Raw genomic sequence first — 27,768 nt, forward strand, 5'->3', positions numbered from 1 at the left:
AAGAAGAAGAAGAAGAAGAAGAAGAAGAAGAAGAAGAAGAAGAAGAAAAAGAAGAAATAAGTAATGTTAGCTGGTGACTCAATACTGAAGTAGCTATTGGTCACTTAGACATCAACAGTAAAGAGATCTGCCTTTTCCCTAGGACAGGGGTTCTTAACATTCTTGCAGGCTTCACGGACCCCTTTGTCAATCTGGTAAAGCCTATGTACTCCTCAGAGTAACGTTTTTAAATAATTTCAGGGTCTAGGAGCCAAGATGGCAGAGTAAGAGGTGAGTCTCTCTTACCCTCCTTTATTAACCCCTGAAAGCCCAGAAAATATCACCCCAGGAAAAACCCTGGAACAGCTGAACCAGAAGAAAGATGGGGTGCAGCAGTCCAGTAGCCCAGGTAACTTGAGGGATTAACTGGAAAGGCCCCTCTCACTCTGGGGGAAGGGGAGCAGTACAGAATGGGAGGCATCCCAGCAAGCTAGTGGAAAGTCCCACCTCAGCATACCAGGAGGAGATCCTGAAGCCCAGGTGGTGAAGTGGGCAAACACCAACACCTGGACCCCCGAGTGCCTCATTGAGGATGGGGGAACTGGTAGAAACCAGCTCAGAAAACCACCTTGGCATTCTACAGCAACCAGCTCTCCCAGTGCTTCAGCAAAACTAAGAGAAGCAGCGCTCCAAGGGGCCCCAGGCAGATAAACACCCTACAACACCCATCTGAAAGGAACTGAAGAAAGCAAAAGGAAGGAAAGGCCTGGGTGAGCAGGAAATCTCCAGGAGCCACACTACCCAATCCTACCCCTAGGGTTCCAGTGTTGCTGATTCCAGCCCAACACCAGGTAAGCTGCCAGAATCCTCCAACTGCCAACATTGGAGGCCCCAGCACACAAAGCCAGTGAACAGGCCCTAGGCTCCCAACACAAGAAGCTTGGGTCAGTGCCCTCTGCTCCCCAGCAGGAGAGCCCAATCTCTTTAAAGGCCAGGAAATAAGCAAACACCATGAGCAAAAAGAAATGTACGATAGATTCTTATTATGGGAAGAGTGAAGATCAAGGCAGAAATTCTGAAGAGGACAACATTGTCAACAAACCCCCATCTGGAACCTCAAAAGGGAATATGAACTGGTCTGAAGCCCAAAAAGCCTTTTTAGAAGAGCTCAAGAAGGATTTTAAAAGTCAAATGAGAGAGGTAGAAGAAAAAATGGAAAAAGAAATGAGAGGTATGCAAGAGAGAGTCAGTAGCTTGGAAAAGGAAGGACAAAAATTAATTGTAGAAAACAAGTCCTTAAAAAAATACAATTGGCCAACTGGAAAAAAGTACACTGAAGAAAACAAGTCCCTAAAAAATACAGTTGGCCAAATGGGGAAGGAGGTACAAAATCTAATAGAAGAAAACTATTTGTTAAAAATTAGAATTCAGCAAATGGAAGCTAATGACTCTATGAGAGAGCAAAAATCAGTCAAACAAAAACAAAAACAGAAGAATGAAAAAATAGATGAAAATGTAAAATATCTCTTTGGTAAAACAACTGACCTGGAAAATTGATCCAGAACAGACAATTTAAAAATTATTGGTCTACCTGAAAATCATGATGAAAAAAAAAAAGCCTGGACAGTATCTTTCAGGAAATCATAAAGGAAAACTGCCCTGAGGTCCTAGAACCAGAGGGTAAAATAGCCATAGAAAGAATCCACCGATCACCTCCTGAAAAAGATCCCAAATTGAAAACACCAAGGAATATAGTAGTCAAATTCCAAAATTACCAGGTCAAAGAGAAAATACTGCAAGCAGCCAGAAGGAAACAATTTAAATGTCATGGAACCACAGTCAGGATTACACAGGACCTTATAGCTTCTACATTAAAAGACTGTAGGGCATGGAATATGATATTCTGTAAGGCAAAGAAGCTCAGATTACAACCAAGGATCAACTACCCAGCAAAAATAAGCATGATCTTTCAGGGAAGGAGATGGATATTCAATGAAATAAGGGACTTCCATACCTTCCTGATAAAAAGACCAGAGCTCAACAGAAAATTGGATCTTCAAATATAAGACTCAAGAGAGACATAAAAAGGTAAATGGGACAGAAAGAAAAAACATGTTAGTAATAAGGGCAAACTGTTTACATCCCTACAAGGGAAGATGACACTTGTAACTCTTGAGAACTGTATTGTTATCATGCCATGTTAAAGCAGTATACATAAAGGGGGTGGGTATAAATTGACTTTGATGTAATGATGAAAAAAATCTAATCAAGTGGGTTAAATGGATCCAAGTAAGTGAATTAATCTGATCTAACTAAGAAAATGTACTGAGAGAAAAGGAAAGGAGGAGGCAGATAAGGGTAAATTACATCACAGGAAAAAAAAAGCACAAAAACCCATTACAGCAGAGAAGGGAGGGAGATGAACATTGTTTGAACCTTACTCTCATCAGATTTGACTCAAGAAGGGAATAACATAATCAGTTAGGTATAGAAATCTAACATGCCCTACAGGCAGTAGGAGGGAAAAGGGGAAGAAAGAAAAGGGAGGGGGCTAACAGAAGGGAGGTGGAACTGAGGGAGGCAGTGGTCAAAAGCAAAACATTAGTGAGGAGGGAAAAGGTGAAAGGAGAAAGAAAAGCATAAAATGGGGTGGGTGGAAAGGATAGAAAGATACAGAGAGTAATCATAATTGTGAATGTGATATGTGAATGTAATGGAATACTATTGTGCTATAAGAAATGATGAACAGGCAGACTTCAGATAAACCTGGAAAGACTTGAATGGTTTGATGCTGAGTGAAGTGAGCAGAACCAGGAGAACGTTGTACACAGTAACAGCCACACTGAGTGATGACTGACTTTGATAGACTTAACTCTTCTCAGCAATACAAGGATCTAAGACATCTCCAGAAGCCTCATGATGGAAAATGCTATCCACATCCAAAGAAAGAACTATGGAGTTTGAATGCAGATCAAAGCATACTATTTGCTATTTTTTTTTGTTCTGTTGTGTTTTGTTTCTTCTTTCTGGTGGTTCCTCCTATTAGTTCTAATTCTTCCTTACAACATGACGAATGTGAAAATATGTTTAATAGGAATGTATATATAGCCTACATTAGATTGTGAGCCATGTTGGGGAGGGAGGTAGGAAAGGAGGGGGGGAGAAATTTAAAATTCAAAAGTTTATGGAAGTGATTGTTGATAATTCAAAATAAATTAATAAAACATTTTGGAAAAAAAATTTTTAAATAAAAAAATAATAATAATAATAATTTCAGGAATGCCTAGAGGCCTGTGGACCTCAGATTGAGTCTCTGCCTTAAGATACGCATCTAGGAAAAACATTGATCCTCCAAGACTTGTCAAACAACTACTACTCATTTCTGGTGATTAACATGGGTACAAACAATAGTGCAAGAAGGAAACTATTGAACATCCCTGAGGATTATAAAGTCTTGAGCAAGAAACTGAAGTCCATAGGGGCACAAGTACTATTTTCATCACTGCTGCTAAGGAAAGGAAAGGACTTCAGGAAAGAAAACCCGATTTGGGAATTGAACAGCTGGTTGGGAAGTTTACAGAGATCTTTTAGTTCAACTCCTTAATTTTACAGAAGATAAAACTGAGGCCTTGAGAGGTCAAGAAACTTATCTAAAGTCATCCATTAATAAGTGGCAGCACTGGGATTTGAACCCATGTCCTCTGACTCCCAATCAAGATGGTAGCTGAGAGCTTGACTCTGATATCTGGGTTAGCATTCAAAAAATAGGAATGATAGGCTCTTAGACAAGGATGGAATCCACCCAATAATGACTGGTAAAAATATACTTGCCTAGAGTCATACAAATCTAATCAGGAACACTCTAAATTGAAAAAGAAGGGGTTGGGAAATGAAAGCTGTTGACATATATCCACCAAGAGAGATAGTATAGAAAGAAATCGTTACATTGTAGGGAAGAGAATTGCAAATATTTATATCAAAGTCTGAGATGGGAATTGGCAATAAAACCTATAACCTCATGTAGATGTCTATTTACCTACTCACAAATAATAATAGCAATTTTTGTTGTTCAGTCATGCCTGACTCTTCATGATTCCATTTGGGATTTTCTTGGCAAAGATACTGGAGTGGTTTACCATTTCCTTCTCTAGTTCATTATAAAGTTGAGGAAACTGAGGCAAACAGAGTTGAGTGACTTGTCCAGGGTCACACAGCTAGTAAGTATCTGAGGCCAAATTTGAACTCAGGTGTTCCTGACTCCAGGTTCAGTGCTCTATCCACTGCACCAACTAAGTGCCTAGGCATCAGTTCGCTTGACTTACAGGATCAAATATAAATTCTTCTGTTTGTCATGTAAAACTCTTAACAATCAGGTCTTTCCTTTCCCGTATGTCTACCTGTTACTCTCCTCCACACAATCTACCCAAATTGGCCTACTTGGCAATTATTATAACCAATGTTCCATCTCCTATCTCCAGGCCTTGACCCTGTGTGTCCCCCATGCTTGGAATGCTTTTCCTTCTCACCTCTACCTCTTAGAATCCCTGGCTTTCCTTCAAGATTCAGCTTAAACTAGGGCAGCTAGATGGTGTAGTAGACAGAACTCTGGCCTTGGAGTCAGGAGGACCTGAGTTCAAAACCGGCTTCAAACACTTGACACTTACTAGCTGTGTGATCCTGGGCAAGTCACTTAACCCTGATTGCCTCACCAAAAAAAAAAAAAAAAAAAAAAGCAAAAACAAACAAAAAAAGATTCAGCTCAAACACCATCTCTGACAGAAGATCTTTCCTGGCCTACCTGGCTAGTCGGAGGCTTCTTGTCTCAGGCTACCTTTTATCTACTCTGTAGATATCTTGTAAATACCTATCAAATGTTCTCTTTTCATCAGATCACCTCCTTGAGTACTGGCACTTTCATTTTTTGATTTTTCTCTGTATCCTCGGTGCTTAGTACAGTGTCTGGTACATAGTGAATGCTTTATGAACACTGGCTAATTGATTGTTGCTAATGCCTCAACTGCTCTACTCTAGGTTGCTAAAGGCCGGCAAATGAAGACATTCACCTTGATAGCAGTTAGCATCTGCTTAATGTGTCTCATCTGTTTGAAAGCATTGAGATTTCACATTATTTGAAAAGTGGGAAGTCATTTTCTGGCTAAGTTCTAAGTCTTAGAATCTAAGATATGAGCAGTTTTGAAAAAAGAACACAGAAATTCTTAAGTAGTGTTAAATACAGAACAAGGTCTTACACAATAAACATGAAAATCTTATTCTTGTGAATTAAAATAAGGGAAGATTTCCTCCCTGCCATATCACCACATTCATTAAACAAAAATGCTTTGTGCATATTTGATCCCTTCTCTGTTTCTTCTTTTTTTTCCTCATTTTAGGAGTACTTTTTAAAATTCAGGGTTTGTAACTATAGCAATAAACTAATTGACTGTGAAAGATGGATGAATCTTTTCAGCTTCCTTAAATCAATAATATAGATGTCTTTTTTAAACAATTACAGTATGGTGAATAAAAATACTTCACTGCCACTGTGTGTTGGACAGGTCTTATACGTGGGGTGGGGGTGGGTGAACATTGTTGAGGTTTCTTCAAGGAGCATCTTGTTTAGGTTCGGGTCATACTGGATGGAATCTGAGTTCCCTTCCAAACTAAGGCTTGGTGATTCTTTACTTATGAAATAAAATCCAAGACCACAACTGGAGTTTAGAAGGTTGCAGTTGAGACTTAACCATCTCTGCCACTGACTAACAATGATTTTGTAACTGCCAAATCCAATAGCCTTTTCTCAGTTCCTCATCCTTCTTGACTTCCCTGCAGTATCCGATACTGTTGACTACCCTATCCTCCTGGACACTCTGTCCTGTCTGGGTTTTCATGATACTGCTCTCTTTTGGTTCTCTTCCTACCTGTTTGTTCCTTCTCAGTCTCCTTTCCTGTATTAGCATGCATACCACAATTCCTAAGTGTGGAAGAACCCTAAGACTCTGTCCTGGATCTTCTATTCTCTCTGTTCACTCTATTGGTGATTTTATCTGCTTCCTTGGGTGCCATGATCATCTGTATGCAAATGACCACTCAGATTTATATATCATGTCCTAGTCTCTCTCCTGAGCAGGTAGATGGTCCAGTGGCTAGAGTTCAGGACCTGGCGTCAGGAAGACTCATCTTTCTGAGTTCAAATCCAGCCTCAGACACTAGCTGTGTGACCCTGGGCAAGTCACTTAACCCTGTTTGCCTCAATTTCCTCATCTGTAAAATGAGCTGGAGAAGGAAGTGGCAAACCACTCCAGTATCTTTGCCAAGAAAACCCCAAATGGGTCACAAAGAGTTGAAAAATGACTGAACAAAACAAAAGTCTCTCTTCTGAGTCCTAGATCATCAATTACCAAATAAACATTCCAAACTGGCTATCCCAGAGACATCTCAAATTCAGCATATCCAAAACAGAATTCATCTTTCCCCAAAAACCCACTCTTCTTTTGAATTTCCCTATTTCTATCAAGGGTATCACCATCCTTCTAATCACCTAAGTTTGCAAACTTAGCATTACCCTGGACTCCCCCCTTTCCCACAATCCACACATCCACTCAGTTGCCAAATGTTCTCATTTCCACATCTTCAAGATTTCTTACATCAGTCCCCTTCCTTTATTCACATGGCTACCACCCTATATCAGCTTCCTTTCCTCTTTCTTATCTGAACTATTGCAGTAGCCTCTTAATTGGTCTCCCTCTGATCCATTGTCCACACAGCTGCCAAAGTGATTTTCCAAAAGTATAGATCTGACCATGTCCCTCTTCTATTCAGTAAACTCCAACTGTTCACCATTATATCTAGGATCAAATTAAAACTCTTCTGTTTAGTATTTAAAAGCCCTTCAAAACTTGGTCCCAGTTTACCTTTCCAGCCTCACAGCCCTTCCACCACCCTTCCACCTCTAAGTCAAGGACCAGCCAAATAGCTCTCTTGCTCTTCCTCACATATGACACTCCAAATCCCATCTCCAGGCTTTTGACACTGACTGTTCTCTATGCTTGCAACATCCTCCTTCCTCACCACTGCTCCTTAGAATCTCTAGTTTCATTCAAGGTTCAACTGAAAAGATACCTTCTATATGGAGGCTTTATCAATCCCCCCAAGTCCTAGTGCCTTTCTCCCAAAAATTACATCACATTCTTTTTTGTATCCTTATATATGAAGATGTGCACCCCAATAAAATGTAAATTTCTTAATATCAGGGACTGTCATATTTTTTGCCTTTGTGTCCCCAACACCTTGCACAGAACCTGGTGGCTCTTAAAAATGCATGTTGATTGATTGATTGATTGACCTTGAACAAGTCACCTCAGATCTGCAGCCATCTGTTTCCTCATCTGTAATAATGACAGCTAACATTTATATAGCACATACTATGTGTCAGACTCTGTGCCAAGTGTTTTACAATTATTATGTCATCTGATGCTCAAAACAACCTTGAGAGGTAGGTGGTTTTATTGTCTTCATTTTACAGATGAAGAAATTGAGGCAAAGAGAGGTGAAGTGACTTGCCCAGCACCACCCAGCTAGAAAGCATCTGATCACAAATTTGAACTCAGGTCTTCCTGACTACAGGTCCAGCAACTATGCCACTTAGCTGATCCAATAAACTAAGAGAATTACTAGATGATCTTCTGCTATCTTCCAGCACCCAAGATTTACATTTCTGTTCTTTTTTTCCCTGTTTACTTACAGCACTTTTACTTTTCTTTACACAATGATGAGTTGGGCATGACAATTCTCAACAATCAGGATGACTTACAATTTTGATATTCTACTGTCATATGAGAACATTAAGACAATATTAAATAATAATAAATTAGCTAGGTGCACAAAATTACAGGTATATAAAGACAAACTGCTTTGCAACTCAATATTGAGTAACTGAGCCCCATGACAATGAGGGAAAACAGTGGATTCAAAACAAAACTGGTTCCTAAGGCTTAGATTCATTATGATTCCTACTAGAATGGTGGCAAGATATAACATCCATTTAATAAACTCTTTCTTGCCAGCCTTAGAAGAGAAATTCTGAAAGTCAGCTCTTTTAAATGCTGGAAATCTGACCTTTAGATACCCTGTACAGATCTGTTGCTTTAATAGAACTAAACTGTACAGCTGATGGGTGTCAACCAGCCAAGTGCTATATTGTCATATTATCAGGTCAGGTCTCTATAGAAGTAAACTCTTAGCCTTGTCTGTCACATGAAGTGACTCATATCAGGGTTTAGATCAAAGATACATATAAGATATGCTAAAATGTACACCAAGGGAAATGAGGTCAAATCAGCCACAGTTCTACAATTTTAAAAGTTCTTATATTTGTCCAGTATCAAATGCAGACTGCCCCATGGACACGTTTCTTTTCAAAGAAAGCTTACTCCATCATTAGGCTAACATGAGTAAATAAGTTAATAAACATTTATTAAGCACCTACTATGTCCCAGGCACTGTGCTAAGCACTAAGAATAAAAATATTGTCCCTGTCCTCAAGGAGCTTACAATCTAACGGAGGAAGACAGAAAAATATACTGAAAAGTAGAAGGAGTAGGAGTGGGGGTGGGAGGAGGGAGGAGACAACACTGAGGAAGGTACCCAGCATGGGCCATAATGGAGAAGTCCAAAGAAGTCCAAAAGCAGCATAGCTAGTAGAAATGAGGAGAAGACTTTGCTGGGTCCCTTCCTTAACTGGAGGCCCTGCGGCCCATGGTTCTGTCTTCAAGTCAGAGGGTTCAATCAGAGGGGTGGAAACTACTGATGAGATATGAGTACTAAGGCTGATTCAATCTTGCAGGATAATGAGAATTCCCAATGATGAGTATATGTCCCAATTATATACACATGAAGGGTATATTTGCCTGGACAAAATTGCACTTTGTAAATATTCAACAAATCTACACATCTGCTTGTAGTCCATTTAGAAGCATTTGCAATGGACAATGAGTGGGCCAGATTCATCATAATCCTGATTGCTCACCCACATCTGCTAAGTCTAGACAAAGGATGGCCCTGGGGAAGGACATAACCCTTCATAGATGGGCACAGTGCAGGTGGTACCATTGTCAGTTTCCATAACAATACCAGTGGTATGACCAGAGACATACAGAGGCAACCCAACCTAAAAAGAAACATACATGGATGGGGTATTGATAGTCTCAAACACGATCTCTGTCATCTCTCTGTGAGCCTTGGAATTTAAGAGAATTTCTTAACAAGGTTTCCTCAGGGGCTACCAGCAGCTCATTGTAGAAGGTATGATGTCAGATTTTCTGCGTGCCATCCCAGTTGGTGATGACGCCATGTTCAATGGGATACCTCAATCAGAACAACTCTCTTACTCTGGGCTTCATCACCAACAAAACTGTCCTTCTACCCCATCCCCACCATGGCATCCTGGTGTCCTGTACATCCAATAATAGAGAGGAGAACTGTGCCCAAGAAGCATCATCCCTAGCAAAGCCAGCTTTGCACATCCAGATCCATTAATGAAAAGAGGAACAATTTCTTCTGCCATTTTTGTATGATTTGAAGTCTGCCATCATCCTCATCAGAGAAATTAGAACTGGGAGAGAACAGAGTGGAACAAAGAAAGAAAGAATGCCGAAAGTAGCTGGTAAATGCTACCAGTTCGCACTGAGTGAGCTAGCTCTATCCTTCTCCATGATTCCTATCTGCCTAGCCCTTCTCCTTTCCTCTCATTCTGGATTTGTGGACCGCAGGCTGTTTCATCCTTACAGTAGACTAAAAAGAACACCAAATATGGGAGTCAAGTAATATGGGTTTGAACCCCAGCTTTGCCTCTCACTATTTATGAGATCTTGGGCTAATAAAACTTTCTTTTCTGAGCCTCCCTTTCCTTGGCTATAAAATCAAATGGTTAAACTAAATTAGGCACATTTCTGATGTCATTTGCAGGGAGCCTAGCTGAAAGGTAGATTTCTCCAGCAAGAAAAATTCCATATATGGGAAGTTCCAGAGTAGGGGGAGGGTGCATAAGAGACAACCCATCCAAGTCCAGAGAGGTTTTCTGGACTACTAGAGAGAGGATTGTTGGTGAACTTCAGTGAAAGCAACTGGAGATGTTTACTCTAGAGGAAGAGGGACTTTAAATGTACATTAAATATAAATTTACATTAAATATAGCAGTCATACTTGTTCTCCTTACCCCAAGTGGCATCGCTAAGGCAATGAATGGGTGGATGTTTCTGAGAGATGTATTTGGCTTGATGGAGATAAAAACTCTTAGCATTTAAGGCTGTCTGGAGGTAAAAAGGGCTGCCTTTGTTAATGGCGGGCTCTCCCTCACCATAAGAAGCATCATGATATTGTACAGACAGGGCCAGCTTATGAGACAGGAAGAGGTGGGGTTAAGTCTCACCTGATACATTAGCTGGGTACAAATGGACTGGTCACTGATTCTCAGTGCCCCCAGGAAACCCCCCAGAGTACAGAATTAGCAAATCCCCCCCAACCACTACCACCACGGATGGAATTATAAATTCAGAATCCCACTGAAACGACTGTCATTTAAGTACTATTTTATGGCTTGCAAAGCACTTTCCTTACAAGAGTCTGGGGAAGAAGTATGTTACAGGAAGAAGAGCACTGGATTTGGAGGCAGAGGCCATATGTTCAAAGTGACCTGGGATAAGATATTTCATCTTTCTGGTCACTAGGTGGTGCAGTGTATAAGATCTGAGTTCAAATGTGACCTCATACATTTACTATTTGTGTAACCATAGTCTTGTCACTTAACCTCTGCCTACCTCAGTTTCCTCAACTATAAAAGAGCACCTACCTACCTACAAGTATTGTGAGGATCAAATGAAATCATATTTGTAAAGTACTTAGCATAATATGTGGAGTAGAGCAAACGCTTTTTTTCCTTTTTTCCTTCTCTGGGCCTCAGTTTCCTCATGTGAAAAACAAGGAGGCAGGACAAGATGGCCTATAAGGTCCTTTCTAGGTTCTGAGTCTATGATCCTATCTCTAAGGTTTCTTCCAGCTATAAATTCTATTTTCTATATTTTCTATATCTATTTCTATATCTAGAATTTTTTAAATTCTATATTATAAAACCTATTTTCTTGACAGTCTTATTTGTGTGGTATGCAAGCACAAGACAGGAAGCAGGCTACATTGCCAAAAAGAGATGGGGTTTAAATTTTAGACTTTAATATGATATGCATGATAGGAACAAGTTTCTTCACCTCTATGGGCCTCAGTTTCCTCACCTGTAAAAAAGAAGGTATTAGACTCATTGAAGAGAATGCTCAGACTCCTTCTAGCTCCAAACCCACAGTTATAACTTGCATTATTTAATGGCCACCTTCCTAAAAAGGTTAGCATAAGACAGATTTTGGAAGTTGAGCCATATTTCCACATGAAGAGCTTCCTATTTAAAGAAAGCCTGTAATAAATCTTTGTTTTACAAAAGATTACTTTCTAAATACAGATGAACACTCCTTAATTTATTGGGTTGATCTGTAAGTATTTTTCATAGCTCAGGTTTTCTTGGCATGGAAACCTTATCCACTACGAAGATGTATAGCTGTAAGACTGGTATGAAACTATTTTTTTAAAAGTCAGTGAATAGAGTATTTCTCAAAGAATCTGTGTGTCTGTATGTTGGGGGGGGGGGGCAGGAAGTAAGTATGTGTGTGGGAGGGACAGAGACAGAGAGAGACTGGGAAAGAGACAGAGAGAGAAGAAAATGCAAATATGCCCCACCTTTGGGAAAATTCTAATTTCCCTACTGTCATTCACATGGGCAAGCTGGGTCACCAGAAGGTAGAAAACTACTTTTCTCCTCAGGGTTCTTTCTAGGACTTAGTTACAATGAAGGAATAGGGTTTCTAGTACTGAATTGTCACCCACAAACCCCATTCATTGTATTTCTCATTAATTATTAAGTCAGTATCTTAAAAAAGCTTTTAGGAAAAAATATTTAATGAGATGATATTCTAAGAAAAATGGTATAAAAGGCAATCCCCAAAAAGTTTGGGGCACATTCTACTACAAATAATATTCAGAGTTCATTAGTAAAATGGGCACAAGCTTGAAGTACAAAGGTGGTGAGGCACACATGTGGTACAAAAGAACTGTTGGTAGAGTTGTGAACTGATCCAACCATTCTGGAAAGCAGTTTGGAACTATGTCCAAAGAGCTATACAACTGTGTATATACCCTTTGATACAACCATACCATTACTAGTCTATATCCCAAATAGATTTGGGAAAGCACCCACACACACAAAAAAATATGTATAGCACTTTTGTAGCAGCAAAGAATTGGAAAATTGAGGGGATGCCTGTCAACTGGGAAATTGCTGAACAAGTTGTGGTATATGATTGTGTTGGAATTCAATTGTGCTATAAGAAATGATGCACAGAATGCTTTCAGAAAAACCTGGAAAGACTTGCATGATGCAAAGTGAAGTGAGCAGAACCAGGAGAACAGTGTACACAGTAACAGCAACATTGTATGATGATCACTGTGAATGACAGCTCTGCTCAACAGTACACTGATCCAAGACAGTTCCAAAGTACTTATGATGAAAAATGCTCTCCACCTCAAGAGAAAGAACCGATGGAATCTGAATGCAGAGTGACATATACTTTTTTTACTTTGTTTTTCTTGTTTGCTTTTTTTTTTAATCTGTGTTTTCTTTCGTAACATAACTAATACGAAAATGTTTTGTATGACTTCACATGGATAACCTACATCAAATTGCTTGCCTTCTCAATAAGGGGAAAGGAGAAAGATAATTTGGAACTCAAATTTTAAAAAAAAACGAATGTTAAAAATTGTTTTTACATGTAATTGGGAAAAAATAAAATTTTTTAAAAGGGGATAACTCATGGTTCCTGGTTACTGGAAGATCTTCTCTGCCATGTGAATTCTTCATAAAGTTCCGCTTAGGTAGATAAAGCATTCTGCTGAGCTCAGAGTGCTAATAATCTTGGAGAGTCTTAAAGCTGCCTTTCCCTCAATGTACCTAGTTTGTCTTCAGTCTTAATTGGGTGTCACGTCTTAGCACCCAATGTAGAAGCTTCCATCAACCACTGCCCTCCAAGGACACTGATCAACAGAATTCACACAATCACCTTCATATAGGAAAAGAAGGACATAGAGATCCTTTCCTCCTCTTCCTCCAAATAATTCCTTCTCAGAGGCTGCTCCATCACTAGACTAGAATGCCAGGTGCCAAACTAGCTTGCTGGGTTCTATAAGAGCCCAGTAGAGGCATTTCCTGCATGATACTGTCCATCTTCATCCAGTGATCAAAACACTTCTTCCAAGTTGATTAAGGCCTTGTTTGCATCTACCTTACACTTTTGATTGATTGGTTCATTCAAGAAGTTTTATCTTTCTATATTTACATTCACTGAGATGAACCTGATCACCACCACCATTACATACTCACAAAAAAAAAACCAGAAGGAAAGGAAAAGAGAAAGGGAGAGAAAAATGGGGAAATAAGGGAATACAGAACACGAGAGCTGCAAAATTAGAGAAGTGTTAGCAATCATCCAGTTCAACCAAATAATTTTACAGAAGAGGAAACTGAGAACCAGAGAAGAATGGCTTGCTCAAGGTCACATAGCTAGTATGAGGCAGAACTGAAGCTCAGACCCACATCGACTGACTCCACAACGGTACTCTCTCCCCTACATCACAAGTTCCTAAATCACATCTAATTAAACAATAGAAATAGGTTAAGCAATAGGAATTTTGAAACAATTAGAGGAAACTGTACTAAGTGATAAGGTAAATGATTTTTAAATTCTCTAAATGACAAAAATGGCCTAATTTCATCTGGACTAATCAGGTTTATCTAAAGATAGTACTTTTTTAATCTGTAACTTCAAACCTTGGGATTTTATTCACAAACACTTGTTTTTTTGGGGGGGGTTTTTTTTTTTGAGAGACCTCTCATCCCCCAAGATATGTAATCTAAGAGAGGATCAGGTTTATCTTCCCTTGGCCTTCCTTTGAAAAATAGGTATTTAAGGGGCAGCTAGGTGGCACAGTAGATACAGTACTAGCTCTAGAGTCAAAAGGACCTGAGTTCAAATCTGGCCTCAGACACTCACTAGCTATGTGACTCTGGGCAAGTCATTTAACCCTGATTACCTCCAACTTCCACTGTCCCCCCGTTTAAAACTTTAAAGAGGGGGAATACAAATCTGTAACTGATACTGCTGATTCTCACTCTTATCAACTTTCATATCCTTTTGTGCCAGAGACTGAGAACTGTCTGTTCTGTATGGTCATTGTACTATCTGGGCACCAGACGTGGTTCTTTTCTCTGGGTACTAGGTGGCATAAAATTGGGAATATCTCCATTTCTGGCCCCAAAACAACCCCTCCAAATTGTTTCACTTCATCTTTGTAGAACCTCCCTCGTTGTCTTTCTGCGCCTGAGCAGCTACCCCACTTTCCTTACCTTTGTCTTGCTTTCTTTATGCTCTCTCTGATTTCAATCAGTGAACAAGTATTTATTGAGCACCTACGGGTAAAGCACTGTGCTAAGATACAAAGAAAGGCAAAAGATAGTCCCTGCCTTCAAGGAGCTCACACTCCAATGATTTCTGTTCTGTTCTCAATCTTCTTAAACAGAAGAGCTTTGGCCCAGTTGCTGATTTAATTCACAGACATTTCAAGAATACAATGTAAGCACAAGGTTCATTTAACAAAAATTCAGTTTGCACACAGCTTTGTAAGAAAGACATGCTGAGTCAAGTGAGTGTAGGTGTATCATTGTAGCCCTACTCAAGGACTCTGATACTCAGCTCCTTTTCAATCAGTCACCTGCCCAGTGTCATTGGCTGTTAGCTCAGCATCTCTTCCCTTCATTCTCTTCATCTTTACCTCCATTCTTGCTGCTTTTTCTGCCCCTTGGCATCAGCATTACTTGAGACCAATTTCATTTTGGCACCAGGAAAGCTCGGTGGCATAGTTCCTAGTGATCCAGCATTTCTCCTACTTTTTCTGACCTTTGTCCTGCCTCCCAGCCCCCTTGGTTTCTATCTATCAATACCTTCCAACAACCTCCCTGTTCAAACCTGAGTTGTGCAGCCCTCCTGGGAATCACACCCTACACTCACTGCCATCCTTCCCCCAGGCTGCCTGCAGAGAGGCTGGGACTGCTTTGCTCCCGTTTGCATGAATAAACAGCTCTGAAGAGTTTGGCTGAAGCTGTTATATAAACTCTCTCCAAAATATGTTCTGTTCTACATTATCCCTTAGTAATAAAGATTCTGGGATCAGAACTTGGCTGTCAGTTTTATTGATGTTGCAGGGGGTACAGTAGATACAGCTTTCTCTTCTGGAAATTTATTGGTTTGGCAGTGCAGAGAGCAATAAAACCGTGTTTTTAATCAGTAAGCCAAGAACACATGATTCAGAAGAAATACAGGAAGCAAACATGCCATAACAAGGGGACTTTTTCTTTCCCGTCGTCACTATTCTTACTATAATCCATGTTAAATATTTCCAAGTGTTGAAAGACATACTTAATGGGGCCATTTTCAGGAATGGAATTAAAGTACAAAGCCTTGCTTGCCTCTTGTTGGGGGGTCCTCTTACCTGCAAGGCTATTCAGTGGAACTGCCCATCTGTTACATGCTCACAGTTTTTGCGTTTAGATAGAAGTATCTGATGAGCTGGCCTTTAACTGCAGGTAATGTGATGTAGTGGGAAGCACACTGGACTAGAGAGTCAGGAGATCCAGATTTTTAGTCATGGTTCTTCCATGAGCCAGATACTATAGATGTATATAACCTTGAAAAAGTTACTTAGCCTCTCTGAGATTCATGGAATAGGAAAGCATTTATTAAGTCCATATTATGTGCCCAGCATTGTGCTAATCCAAAAAGGAAAACCAAGATGCTCCCTGCTCTCAAGGAGCTCACATTCTAATTTGGGGGTGGGGGAACCTACATGTAAAGGAGGGTTCAAGTGTGAGCTGCTCTCAAGCAAGCTCACATCTAATGGGACAGACAACACATTGAAGAGTTCATGTTTATGTTCACTTTATAGAAAATGGAAAGGCCACGTGGCACCTAAGCAAGGAAAATAAAAGAGAAAATAACAACGCTAAGGGGATCTTGGGAAGTAATGGCACAACAGATGGTCTACCAAAGGGACAGGGGGTTGAATGGTTAGAATGGAGTGGGGCTCTGGGATATCTCCAGGTACCCAGCCAATAGTGGGTATCCTGCATTTGGTAGAAATTGATCATTGAAGCAATGAGGGTTGGTTAGAGGAGGTATCAGTCTGTGGTCTGCCTCAGTGGCAGCAGATGTTGCTGGTCTATTTTCCTATAAATGAAGGAATTAGACTAAATGACATCCAAGGATCCTTTCCACTCTGAATTCTGTAATTCCTCTAATGTGGTGCAAATAGAAAGTTCTGAATGTTACTCTTAACCAAGAGTCTAGAGTATAAAATATAGCCCTTGCCTCCTCCTTGTGCTAATCTTTTTCTATATAAGAAGCCTGATTTGGAGAATGGGGAAGGTATGTTCTTTATTAAAGTATAAAGTGATCCTTTTACCATCCATGTGAGATAGGCGCTTCGGGTGTATTTATCCATGTTTGCAAATGAAACAACAGCATCAGGGAGGTTAAATTACTTGCCCAGGATCACAAAGCTAGTAAGTGTCAGATGCAGGTTACAAACCTAGTCTCTGCCATGTCTCTGCAAGGCAAGCATCCTTGTCCCTTCATGCTGCCTCTCATCTCTTCTGCAGCTCCAGCTCCCCTCCAGAGAACCCACTGCAAGGTTCTGTATAGACTGCTCAATCCATAAATGCTTATCCAATGAACAATTGGATAGATAAATGAACTAAATGCATCTGTAGGTTTGTCTCTCCATGAAGGTATTCCAAGGTCAAAAAGACCTGAAGGAAGCATCCCTAGGTGATGATGTGGGTTCCTGGAGATAAAGAGGAAGTCCCAAAGATAGGAGAAATTTTGTCAAAATCCCCTGATTCCTCTGTCATGTTACTCCTGCCTGCCTTTCTCCAACATTCCCTCTAAGAAATCAAACACCACCACCCCCTCCCAATCTTTCTTTCCTACCTGAAGTAACCTGACATCAGCATAGATTTAGGCTCTTCAAAAGAGACCAAGCTGGGCCCATGACCCTTGCCTTTAACAGAGAGTAATGTTTAAGCAGCAGCCAAGAGTCCAGCTGCTGCACTACTCAGGAAAGATCAGCTTTGTCATGGGGAGCTTGAGAACCAGGTGGTCCGATGGGGGAGCAATGGGGAGAGGAAGGAAGGCACACAAAGCCACATGTTTATGTAAAAATCTAAAAGCATCCAATCTTGAAATTCCTGCTTTTTTTCCCTTTCCAGATCACTTACCTATCTCCCTGTCAAAGTCATCCCTTCACAAGCTTTCAGAGGACTTAGTGATGTCTTAATAATGTAAGTTGGTTCCGTTATGCAAAATGACACTCACAACTGCAATGATTATTTCTTTTCTTTCAAAGCAGTAAGCGAAAGCATGGCTGAAAGGGGATAATTTTTGTGGGGGGAAATGTGTTTAGGAAAGTAAACCCTATTATTTCGGTCTATATCCATACAGCTAGCATCTAGGGACCTTTGAAGAAAAGGTATGATTTTCAGGAGTCATTAAAATCCAGATAATTAACCTCGCTTCAGAGAACTGAATGCATTTTGATAAGTGATGATAAACTTCCCAAGTGGAAAAGGAGATGGATTCCAATCATAAAAACTCTTCTTCTGCAATAGAACAGCTATTCCCCCATGACCCATTTTTAGATAACACCCACATCAGAGAAAATGTGTCTGGCATTTTATTGTGCATCTGAGGATAATCTTTGTATCTGAAATATAATAAGTTTATGACAAAAATACAATATTTATAGCCATATTGATGAAAGGAATTTATCAAAAGTGTAATACAGCCTGATAAAGCCATGTTATCTTGTGTCCTCTCAGATCTGACCTTTCCTCCTTTGTCCCCTGTGCCTCATCTTTCTAGACTCAAGCCTCCATCCACATACATAGGCCTTCTAGGACCAAAGTCTCCTTCCATAGCAATGGTATAGCAGATGGTTTAGAATTTTGAAAAGACTGAAACTCCATATATTGCTCTTTTTAGGGGGCCAGGAGGAAACATTGCAAGAAACAGAAAGGTACAAACTGACTAGGCCAATTCAAAAGAAAAAGACTCCTCAATTGCTGGTGTAGCCAGGCACCATGTTATACTTTAATATTCACAATAATAATAAACTACATTATGGTGAGTAATTCAAGCAACCACTGTAGACAGAGCCTTCTTGAGAGGTAAACTTTTCCACCTCCCCTCTTAATGACAGTTTTAGCAGCAGCCCAGAATTTATCTCCAAAAGGCAGTATATTAGATTAGTATAGTGGAAGTGGAGGAGACATATCCATAGAAGATGATAAGCCCACATTGGCAGCCTAGGTGGGAATATCTAGCTTTCTTTGAGGAGTAGTTTTAAAATATGGAGATTAATAACAACAATGCAAATGTATATAGCTTGAAGTTTTGTGGTGCACTTTCCTCATAACAACCACTCTCTTTAGTAGATAACACAAGCATAATTACTGCTATTGGACAGATGAAGAAACTGAGCTTAGAGTTAAGTGTCTTGCCCAACACCATATTTAAAAAGCATCTAAGGTGGATTCAAACCCAGGTCTACCAACTTGAAGTGTTAGGTCTTTCTACTATTCTGATGACACTTTTTAAAAATTTCTCCAGAATAAATGCCAACTATTGGAAATTTAGTGCAAATGGGAAGGAGTCAGGAAAGTTATTGAATGTTTCTATTGAGGCAAGCAGAATGATGTTTGACCCCAAATTGCCAGTGACACTTTATCTCTCTTTTAGTCAATCAATCAACAAGAATTTATTAAGTGTCTACGGTGTGCCAGGCACTGAACTAGGGGCTGAGGAGAAAAAGACAAAACCCTTAATTAGAAGAGCAGGCATCGGTTCAATAAATGAATCATCAAGCTGAGAACAGGCTCTGTACAGACTCTATTGTTCATAATGGACCTTTTCTGGATTTCGTCAAAGCACACACCTTTAACTGAGCCATTAGCCTTAGGAATACAAAAGTATACAAAAATACAATTGCATCAATTTGCTATTTTCCCTCTGGCTACAGATATGATCTTGTATTTGGTCTTTGGTCATAAGAAATACCTAGATACATGCTTTGAGGCATTTTGCCAACTGCATTGATCTCAGTATCCAAAGAACAACCATCCTAGGTCATCATCTAAATGCATATCAGAATTCCATTTTAGGAGACTCAGTCCTAAGTTGTGTCATGATTAATCTGGACAAAATTTTAATGCTCACTCATTCATAGCAGAGCAAGAAACACAATCACCTATAAAGTCAGGCTGTCGAGAGCTACAATGGGAGCTGAAAAATGTGCATTTCAACTATACCTATATTGCAGGCACTCACTCCTCCAAGCTCCTAAAGGGAGACATTAGCACTTTATGATGCCGCGAATTTTCTGTTCTTTTTCAAAGAAAACACATCACATTTTTGCTTGTTTTACCCTATTGTTACATGTCATGCACAGCTCATTCTCATGTAGACATGATCATCTGTTTCATGTGGTATTCTTTGTTTCTCCCCTCAGTGAAATCTCTCAGAGTGACTCTCTGGAAAGGATGGAAGCTAATGCCTTTGACAGCCTCCTCAATTTGTCTGAAATGTAAGCATCGGCTAACAGATAGTTTATTGCTATACACTAGTACCCTTGCTAGCTACAGTCCACTCCATATTTGTATTCAGGTACCTGCTGCAAGGATCCAAGAGGAAAAAAAAAAAAGACTACCTCAATTACTGGATTTGGGCAGGCACTAATTTCTCTCACCACAGTGGCCTAGAGGTTGCTATGGTGACAACTGCTTCTCCCTAGGTGCTGTATAAACTCTGAAATATCACAACACAAAGTTGGAAATTAAAATTGGCGTGTCAGAGTCCAGCCTGCAGCTTCCATCTCTCTGTTGGGGGTTGGGTCACAGGATCACAGATAACATATTTAGAGCTGGAAGGAGTCTTAGAGCCCATCAACCACAATGCCCTCATTTTATACATGAAGAAATAGAGGCATATATAGGTGTAAAATGACTTGCTCAGGGTCCCAAAGCTAGTGTCTGAAGCAAGATTTAAACCCAGGTCTTCCTAACTCCAAGTCTAGTGCCCTATCTAGAGACCATGCTGCCTTTCCTTCTAGGTCTGGAATGCAACAGACAATGTGGAAATTTGGGCTGAGGGTCCCTTTCAGGTTTCCTCCCATCTTATTGTAAATGTTGAACAAAATCTCTGTATTCCAAGATCATAGATTCATATTGAAACTTGGGGCAAAAGGACCTTAGAGATAATCTTGTTGATCCTCATGTTTTACGTTTTAAAAACTAGGGCCCAGAGACCCTAGGTCATACAGATAGTTAGTGGAAAAGCCAGGATAAGAATTCAAGTCCTGTGACTCCAAGGATTATGCTCTTTTTACTACACTGTGCCAGAAGTTTCTGAGTCCAAAACTTAAATAGCATCTTGGCCCTACCTTTTGGGGATTGCTAAAGTCTTTAGCAGTATCCTAAAGTCTTTTCCGGCTCTAAATCTATGATCCTTTTCTGCTAACACTTGCAAAAAAATTAGACATTCGTTTTCAAAAAATAATTAGATCAGTCATCCAACAAATGTTCACTAAATGCCTGTATGTTTCCAGTATTGTTGTAAGCACTATGAGAGTCAATCTGTTAGTGGACAGCGCCTGGCACATTGCAGGTGCTTAATAAATGCTTAGTTGACTAGCTGACTGACTGTGAGGGACAGGGGACAAGGATAAGTTCGAATCACAAAATCAAAGAACTTCAAGTTAGAAGGAAACTCAGTGGCCAATTAGTCCAACCCATACCAGAAAGTGAATTCCTTTTACAACACAAAACACGCTCATCAAGATGTCATCTAGCACCTGGCTGTCATAATAAACAAAGTGCTAGACTTGGAGTCAGAAAAACCTGAGTTTGAATTATGCCTTCAAATATTCCCTAGTTATGATGCCGGATACTTAACCTCTCGGCCTTAGCTGTAAAACAGGGATAATGACAGCACCCACGTCCCAGGGCGGATGTGAAGAGTAAACGAGACAATCCATGTAAAGTGCTTTGCAAACCCTAAAGGACTATATAAAGTTAACTATGACTAATTATCCATCCTTTCCTTGAAGACTTCCAGTGAATGGAACCCACCATCACCCATCTTCTTTGAGATAGCTCTAATTGTTAGGAAGTTTTCCCTGACATCTTTCCTAAATCAGTCCCTTGGCAACTTCCACCCATTGCTCCTACTTCTATCAGAACGAGTCTGTCTAGCCCCTTTTCCGTATGACAGCCCTTCAGATACTTGAAGTCAGCTACCATTTTCCTCCTCTCACCCCTCTACCTCAAATCATCTCTTTTCTGGGCTAAATACCCCTAGGGCTTCAATATGCAGCCACTGCAGCTACCCAGAAGCTCACTCACTATGTATTTAGGGAGTTTAGACCTTAGCAGATAAGACAGAGCTGCATAGATGATGAACTGTACAGTATATACAAATAAAGTAAAGTGTTGTCTTATTTGGGGCATTTGACTGAACAGAAATATTCTACTTACACAGCCACCAATCTAATTCAGCCCTTTTTACAACTCCACTAGACTATTCCTCCTAAATGGTCTTCCTGCCTTATCTCTCTACGAGCCAAACCATTCCCCCACACAAAAGCCAAAGTAATTTTCCTAAAGCTTATATCTAACCATATCATTCTCTGACTCAATAGAATCCAAGGATTCCTTATTGACTCTAGGATCAAATATTATTTCGTCTTTATTGCATCCTTTTAATATGCCAGTTTAATATGCCAGTATCAATATACATTTATTAAGCACCTACTATGTGTCAGGCACTGTGCTAAATGCTGGGGATACAAATATAAAAAAAAAAGTCCCTGCCCTCAAGAACTTTCAATCTAATGGGGAAAAGACAAACACCAAAGGAGGCTAAAAAGGAGTGAGGAAAGAAGAAAATGAGGTAAGGGGAGGGTAATGGTGGAGAAGTCATTTCAAGAAGTCCCAAAGTCATATAGCCTGGTGAGAAATGTGTCTCATAATATACATATTTGTTAGCATAGTAGTATACATATGTAAGTATACACATGTATAATTTGTAAATAAGTAAACATACACATATTAGGGATGCATGTGCCAATTTTTTTAATTGATGGAATGTGTGATCAGAAAAGCTTGATTATCAATCTGAGCGCAAGTCCTCAAGAAAAAATAGTAGAAAGGTCATCAACAATAACATCCTTGAGTCCTGTAGGAGGTCAAGGTCATTAGTTTGGTGGGTGTGGAAATGTAACGAATATTAGAAATCCTTCTATCAATGGTCACAACTCATTATGCACCAGAGGCTCCATATCAATTTATAAGAAGTCTTATAAATGTAATGATTGTGGGAGGACCTTCAGTAATGCTCAAACCTTATTCAGCATCAGAGGATTCACACTGATGAGAAGCCTTAGAAATGTAACAATTGTATCTGAAAGAAGGCAGAGAAAAACTGAAAGGCTTTATCTGGTGACTTTTCAGAGGGGAGAGCCATTTTGGGAACATCCGCCTAAGGTAGGGATAGTAATCCTAACATCTTACACACGTTTAATTGTTTTATACTTTCTAAGGCACTTTTTTACAGACACTGCAAGAAAAATAGTTAGCATTTATGTAGCGCTTTAAGGTTTGCAAAGTGCTTTCTATATATTAGTGCTTTACAAATATGATCTCATCTGATCCTCACAACAACCCTATGTTTCGTGGTTCAGCCATTTCAGTCATATTTAACTCTTCTTAACCCCATTTGGGATTTTCTTGACAAAGATACTGGAGTGGTTTGCTATTTCCTTCTCCAGATCACTTTATGGATGAAGAAACTGAGGCAAACAGGGTTAAGTGACTTACCCAGGGTCACACTGCTAGTAAGGGTCTGAAGCCAGATTAGAACTCAGGAAGATGAGTCTTTCTCACTCTAAGCCTGGCACTCTATTCACTGCACCACCTATCTGCCCCAGTGAGACAGCTGCTATTACTATCCTCATTTTACTGAGGATACTGAGGCAAACAAAGGTTAAGTAATTTGCCCATGGTCTTAGAGCTATTAAATTTCTCAGGCTAAATCTGAACTTCCTGACTCCAGGTCCCAGCGCTCTATCTACTGCACTACCTAGCTGCCTCTGTGAGACACTTACTCTAGTGTCTGAAGTTGAATTCAAAATCAGATTTTCCTGACTCCAAGTCCATTACATCATAGCTGCCTTTGGCTTTCATTCTGAGATGGTAACAACAGTGGCTATCACCTACAGAAAGCATGGGTGACTTTACCCAGAGTCATGAAGCTAGTTAATTGCAAAGTCACAATTAAGAGCCCAGATTTATAGAATATCAGTCCAGACTCCTTTCCTCTAGCCCAGTCATTCTCAAACCTTTTGGCCTCAGGACCCTTTTATATTCTTAAAAATTACTGAGGAATCCCCTATCACCACCACAACAGCTCTTGTTTATGTGGGATATAACTATGGATATTTACTAGACTAGAAATTAAAGTGTCTTAGTATTATTATGAAAATAGTTTTGACTTTATGGACCCCCTGAAAGGATCTTGGGGCCTCCTAGAGGTCCCTGACCACCAATCTTTGAGAACTGCTGCTGTAGCGGATACATTGTTCCACATAAATCCTCATACCACCACATTGGAAGCATCCTGTCTTGAAAAGGAAAACAGTTAACACATGGGTCTCTCCGGTCTGGTGTTCATTGAATTTCCCATAATCCTCAGTGTATAGACTCTATACAACATAAACACCACTTGCTCTGTTACAGAGCCCTGGAATTGCCCCAATCTTAACTAATCCCTGCTGTCCTTTGGGCTGGAACTGTTTCCCACAAAACAAATTTCCTGCTGAAATTTTGGGCAACGGCTCCCTCCACAGCAGAGCAAAGCATAGGAGGGAGATTCCTGCCTTGTAAAGAAAATGGGACGAAAGTTTACTGGAAATGTGCTCATTAATGGCTTTTACCATCTCCAGAACCTCAGTACTTCCTCCCAAATATATGAAAAAATTCTAGATTGGTTCCCGCCCTTTTCAGTCAGCTGCCTTCGGTGCTCTAGAGTGTCAGGTATTCAGAAGTACATGTATCTATTAGATAACTACACATTTTCCCTCTCTTCACAGATTGATCCAGAACACCAAAAATCTGGTGTACATTGGGCCTGGAGCCTTTACAAACCTCCCACGGTTAAAATATCTGTAAGAAATTCTCATTTTCTCAAAAATAGGATTTTTTTTTTGCTTTTCAATAAAGATTAAATCAATTAAAAAGTTGAAAAGAAGCTATTTCATAATGATAATAATGCACTTAGCATTGCTTGTAGTTTGGCCTTATTCATAGGTTCACTGTAATAGGATGTTGGCACTGGAAAAGCTCTGAGAGATTATCAAGTCCCATTCCCATATTAAGAGTAAAGAAAATGAGGCCAAAGAGTTTAAAAGATTTACCAAAAAGTCACACAGCTAGTAAGTGGCAGAGCCAAAATGACCAGAAGCTAGGCCATCTGACTTCCAGTTTAGTGCTTTTTTTTACTACTCTATAACATTAGACAGGTGTACTTCAAGTTATTCCTGAAAAGCTGGGTGTCATTTCAAGCCGCCTGTCTTTGATTCACTAGAGGAGCCAGTTATGTAAAAAGAAGAAGAATTTATAGAGGACCTACTATGTGCCAGGAACTGTGCTAAACCCTTTTAAAAGTATGATTTTATTTGATCCTCACAGCTATGTGAGGTAGATGCTGTTATAGTCCCCATTTTACAGTTGAGGAAAAGGATTAAAAAAATGTAATGCTAAATCCTTTGGCTAAGGAGAATAGTCTCTTTTGCTATATGGATAATTGTTCCCTATCTTTTGTATTAAGTTCAGGTTTTTTTTAATGTTAGATTTTCTTCATCTCAATTCAATAAGCATTTACTGTCTGCTATGTGCCAGGCATTGTACAAAATACTGGGGATACAAAGGCTAAAATGAAATAATCCTTGCCCTCGAGGAGCTTATTATCTACTCAAGGGATACAGTAGGTATACAAGTAGGTTCATACAAATCATTTAAATATATACATATATATATATATGTAATGTAAAACAAAATAACTGGGGATTTCAGGGGATGGTAAGAGCACTAATAGATGGGGGGATCAGGAAAGGCCTAGCATGGAGGATAACACTAGAGCCGTGCTTTGAAAGAAAATCAAGTTTGTACAAAGAAATATGAACACCTATAGCTCCTGGCACACAATAGGCATTCAATAAATGCTTGTTGATTGATTAGGGAGTACATTCTAAATGTAGAAGATCACTTGAGCAAAGGCATGGCAGCAGGAGAAGAAATAAAAAGTAGGGACCACCTCTCCACTTAGACCCCTTTAGAACATTGTGTGGTTTGTTTAGTCGTTTCTGTCACATCCAACTCTTCATGACCCCATTTGGGGTTTTCTTGACACAGATATTGGAGTGGTTTGCCATTTTCTTTTCTAGTTCATTTTAAATTGAGGAAACAGAGACAAACAGGGTTAAGTGGCTTGCCCAGAGTTACGAAGCTACTAAGTATCTGAGGCAAGATTTGAACTCACAAAGATGATTCTTTCTGGCTCCAGGCTTGGCACTCTAGCCACTGTGCCACCTAGTTTCACTTAAACTACACATGAGTGTTCTCAATCATATGCAAGACTTCAATCATTCAGGAAACATTTATTAAGCACTTGCTGTATACTTTGCACTGTGCTAGGTCCTGGGGTACAAATTCAAAAACAAAATCATCCCTGCCTGTAGATCCCCTCTACTGGGGGAAACAACACCTACACAGAAAAGTAAATATAAGATATTCCCAAGTAACGTATACAAGGAAGAGAGTGGTAATAACTAGAGGCATCAGGGAAAGTCTCATTTGTGAGATTGTGTGAGCTTAGCTTTGAAGGGAGCTGGGATTTCAATAAATGGAGATGAAGAGGGAAAGAATTCCAGACATAGAAGACTGGAAATGAAGGAGGATACTATCATAAAAATAGGTGGGGAAATTCTGGCTAAATATAAATGCAAATTTTGTAGAAGACCTATAAAATTCTAGCTGACCACAAGCTCAGTGTGAGCTAAAACCAGCCATAGTACCCATCCTGCTGGGTGGATCAGGGTGGGGGAAAAAAAGTCATCTCTCAGCTATACTCTGCACTAGGCAAAGTCTTATTGGAATACTACATAGAGTCTGTGGTCATCACGATGATTATTGTTATTAATAGTAATGATTTATACTTATATAGCATATGACAGTTCATAATCTGCTTTCCTCTGAGGTAGGTAGGGCAAATATTATTAAACACCTATTTTATAGATGAAGAAACTAAGGCTCATGCTGCCCAAAGTCTCATGGCTAGTAAATAGAAAATCTAGAATTAGATTTCATTTCTGCAATGTCTGTCTGAACTTTACCTTCTCTCAATGCTCTGGTGCTTTTAAGCTCAGAGAATCTGCATAACCGAAAGTCGTATTGGAGTCAAATTCCACAGTCTAGTTTCCCCTTTTACTTCATGTGAAGTTGAGTCTTTTGCAGGTTTTCATTTTCTCACGTTAATGCCTTAATCCCCTACTCCCTTCACCTTTCTCTTGCAGGAGCATCTGTAACACAGGCATTCAAAAGCTCCCAGATGTTACAAAGATTTTCTCAGCTGAATTTAATTTTATTTTGTAAGTACTAAGCTAATTGCTATGCATAACAGTTCCATATTTGTCGTCAAAATTTGGAAAGTAAATATTTCTCATTTCTTTCCTCAAGGGAAATTTGTGATAACTTACACATAACCACCATCCCAGGAAATGCTTTTCAAGGGATGAATAATGAATCTGCTACACTGTAAGTAAACTCCAAGACCCAGTGCCTCTTGGGCAACCATAAGTACTTTTCTCACCTCCAGCTCGAGGGTTTTCACTGGTTGGAAGGTTTCTCTTTCTTAACTAAAATTCACGCTCACTATTAACATTGTCCTGTACATGGAATTAACAGCAAAGAATAGGGCTAATGATCTATTCAAATTGTGCATTTGGCAAATGATTCCAAGGTAATAGGCTGGTTCGGTGTGAACTTTAGTCAAAGGAGTAATTTGGATAACAGATCTGGCTAATTGACTCTTTTTTTCTGTAGCATTGGTGAGATGTTTAGGCACTGTATAGACACAGCTTCAACTTTTTGTATTCACATTTAACTAGTGTGGAGATGAGGAAGCTAAAGCAGGTAGGGGCTAAGTGATTTACCCAAGGTTACTTAGCTAGTAAGTATCTACTAGGGCAGGATTTAAACTCAAATCTTCCCAACTCCAAGTCCACCATTTTATGAACTATGCCACCTTGATAGTGTATTATTATTATAAATTAGCTATTAAATCATAGATGGGTTGCTATCTATGTCAGTGAAAGAAATTACAGCACCTAGAGTTTCTTTCCCCCACACTGAAGAAATCACAGATTATTCTTTTATTCTTCGAATATTATTTTTACCTGACTTCTGTCACTCTTAAATCCCATTTCTTTCATGATTCTCTCGAATGGCTCTTGTCTCCATTACTGTATCATCGTCAT

At 39.6% G+C, this 27,768-nt stretch overlaps 1 protein-coding gene across 1 annotated transcript in view; it reads left to right on the plus strand.

Annotated features, from left to right (window-relative positions):
• Nucleotides 1–27,768, plus strand: part of LOC114045503 (lutropin-choriogonadotropic hormone receptor) — an 84,545-nt gene that overhangs the window by 16,559 nt on the left and 40,218 nt on the right. Inside the window, exons 2-6 of the mRNA XM_027865545.1 lie at nt 17,393–17,464; nt 19,690–19,764; nt 24,325–24,399; nt 26,806–26,880; nt 26,969–27,046. Coding sequence (XP_027721346.1) covers nt 17,393–17,464; nt 19,690–19,764; nt 24,325–24,399; nt 26,806–26,880; nt 26,969–27,046 — 375 coding nt within the window. The remainder of the gene's footprint in view (nt 1–17,392; nt 17,465–19,689; nt 19,765–24,324; nt 24,400–26,805; nt 26,881–26,968; nt 27,047–27,768) is intronic.

Source organism: Vombatus ursinus, unplaced genomic scaffold (genome assembly GCF_900497805.2).
Source record: "Vombatus ursinus unplaced genomic scaffold, bare-nosed wombat genome assembly UNPS02014778.1, whole genome shotgun sequence".
NCBI lineage: Eukaryota > Metazoa > Chordata > Mammalia > Diprotodontia > Vombatidae > Vombatus > Vombatus ursinus.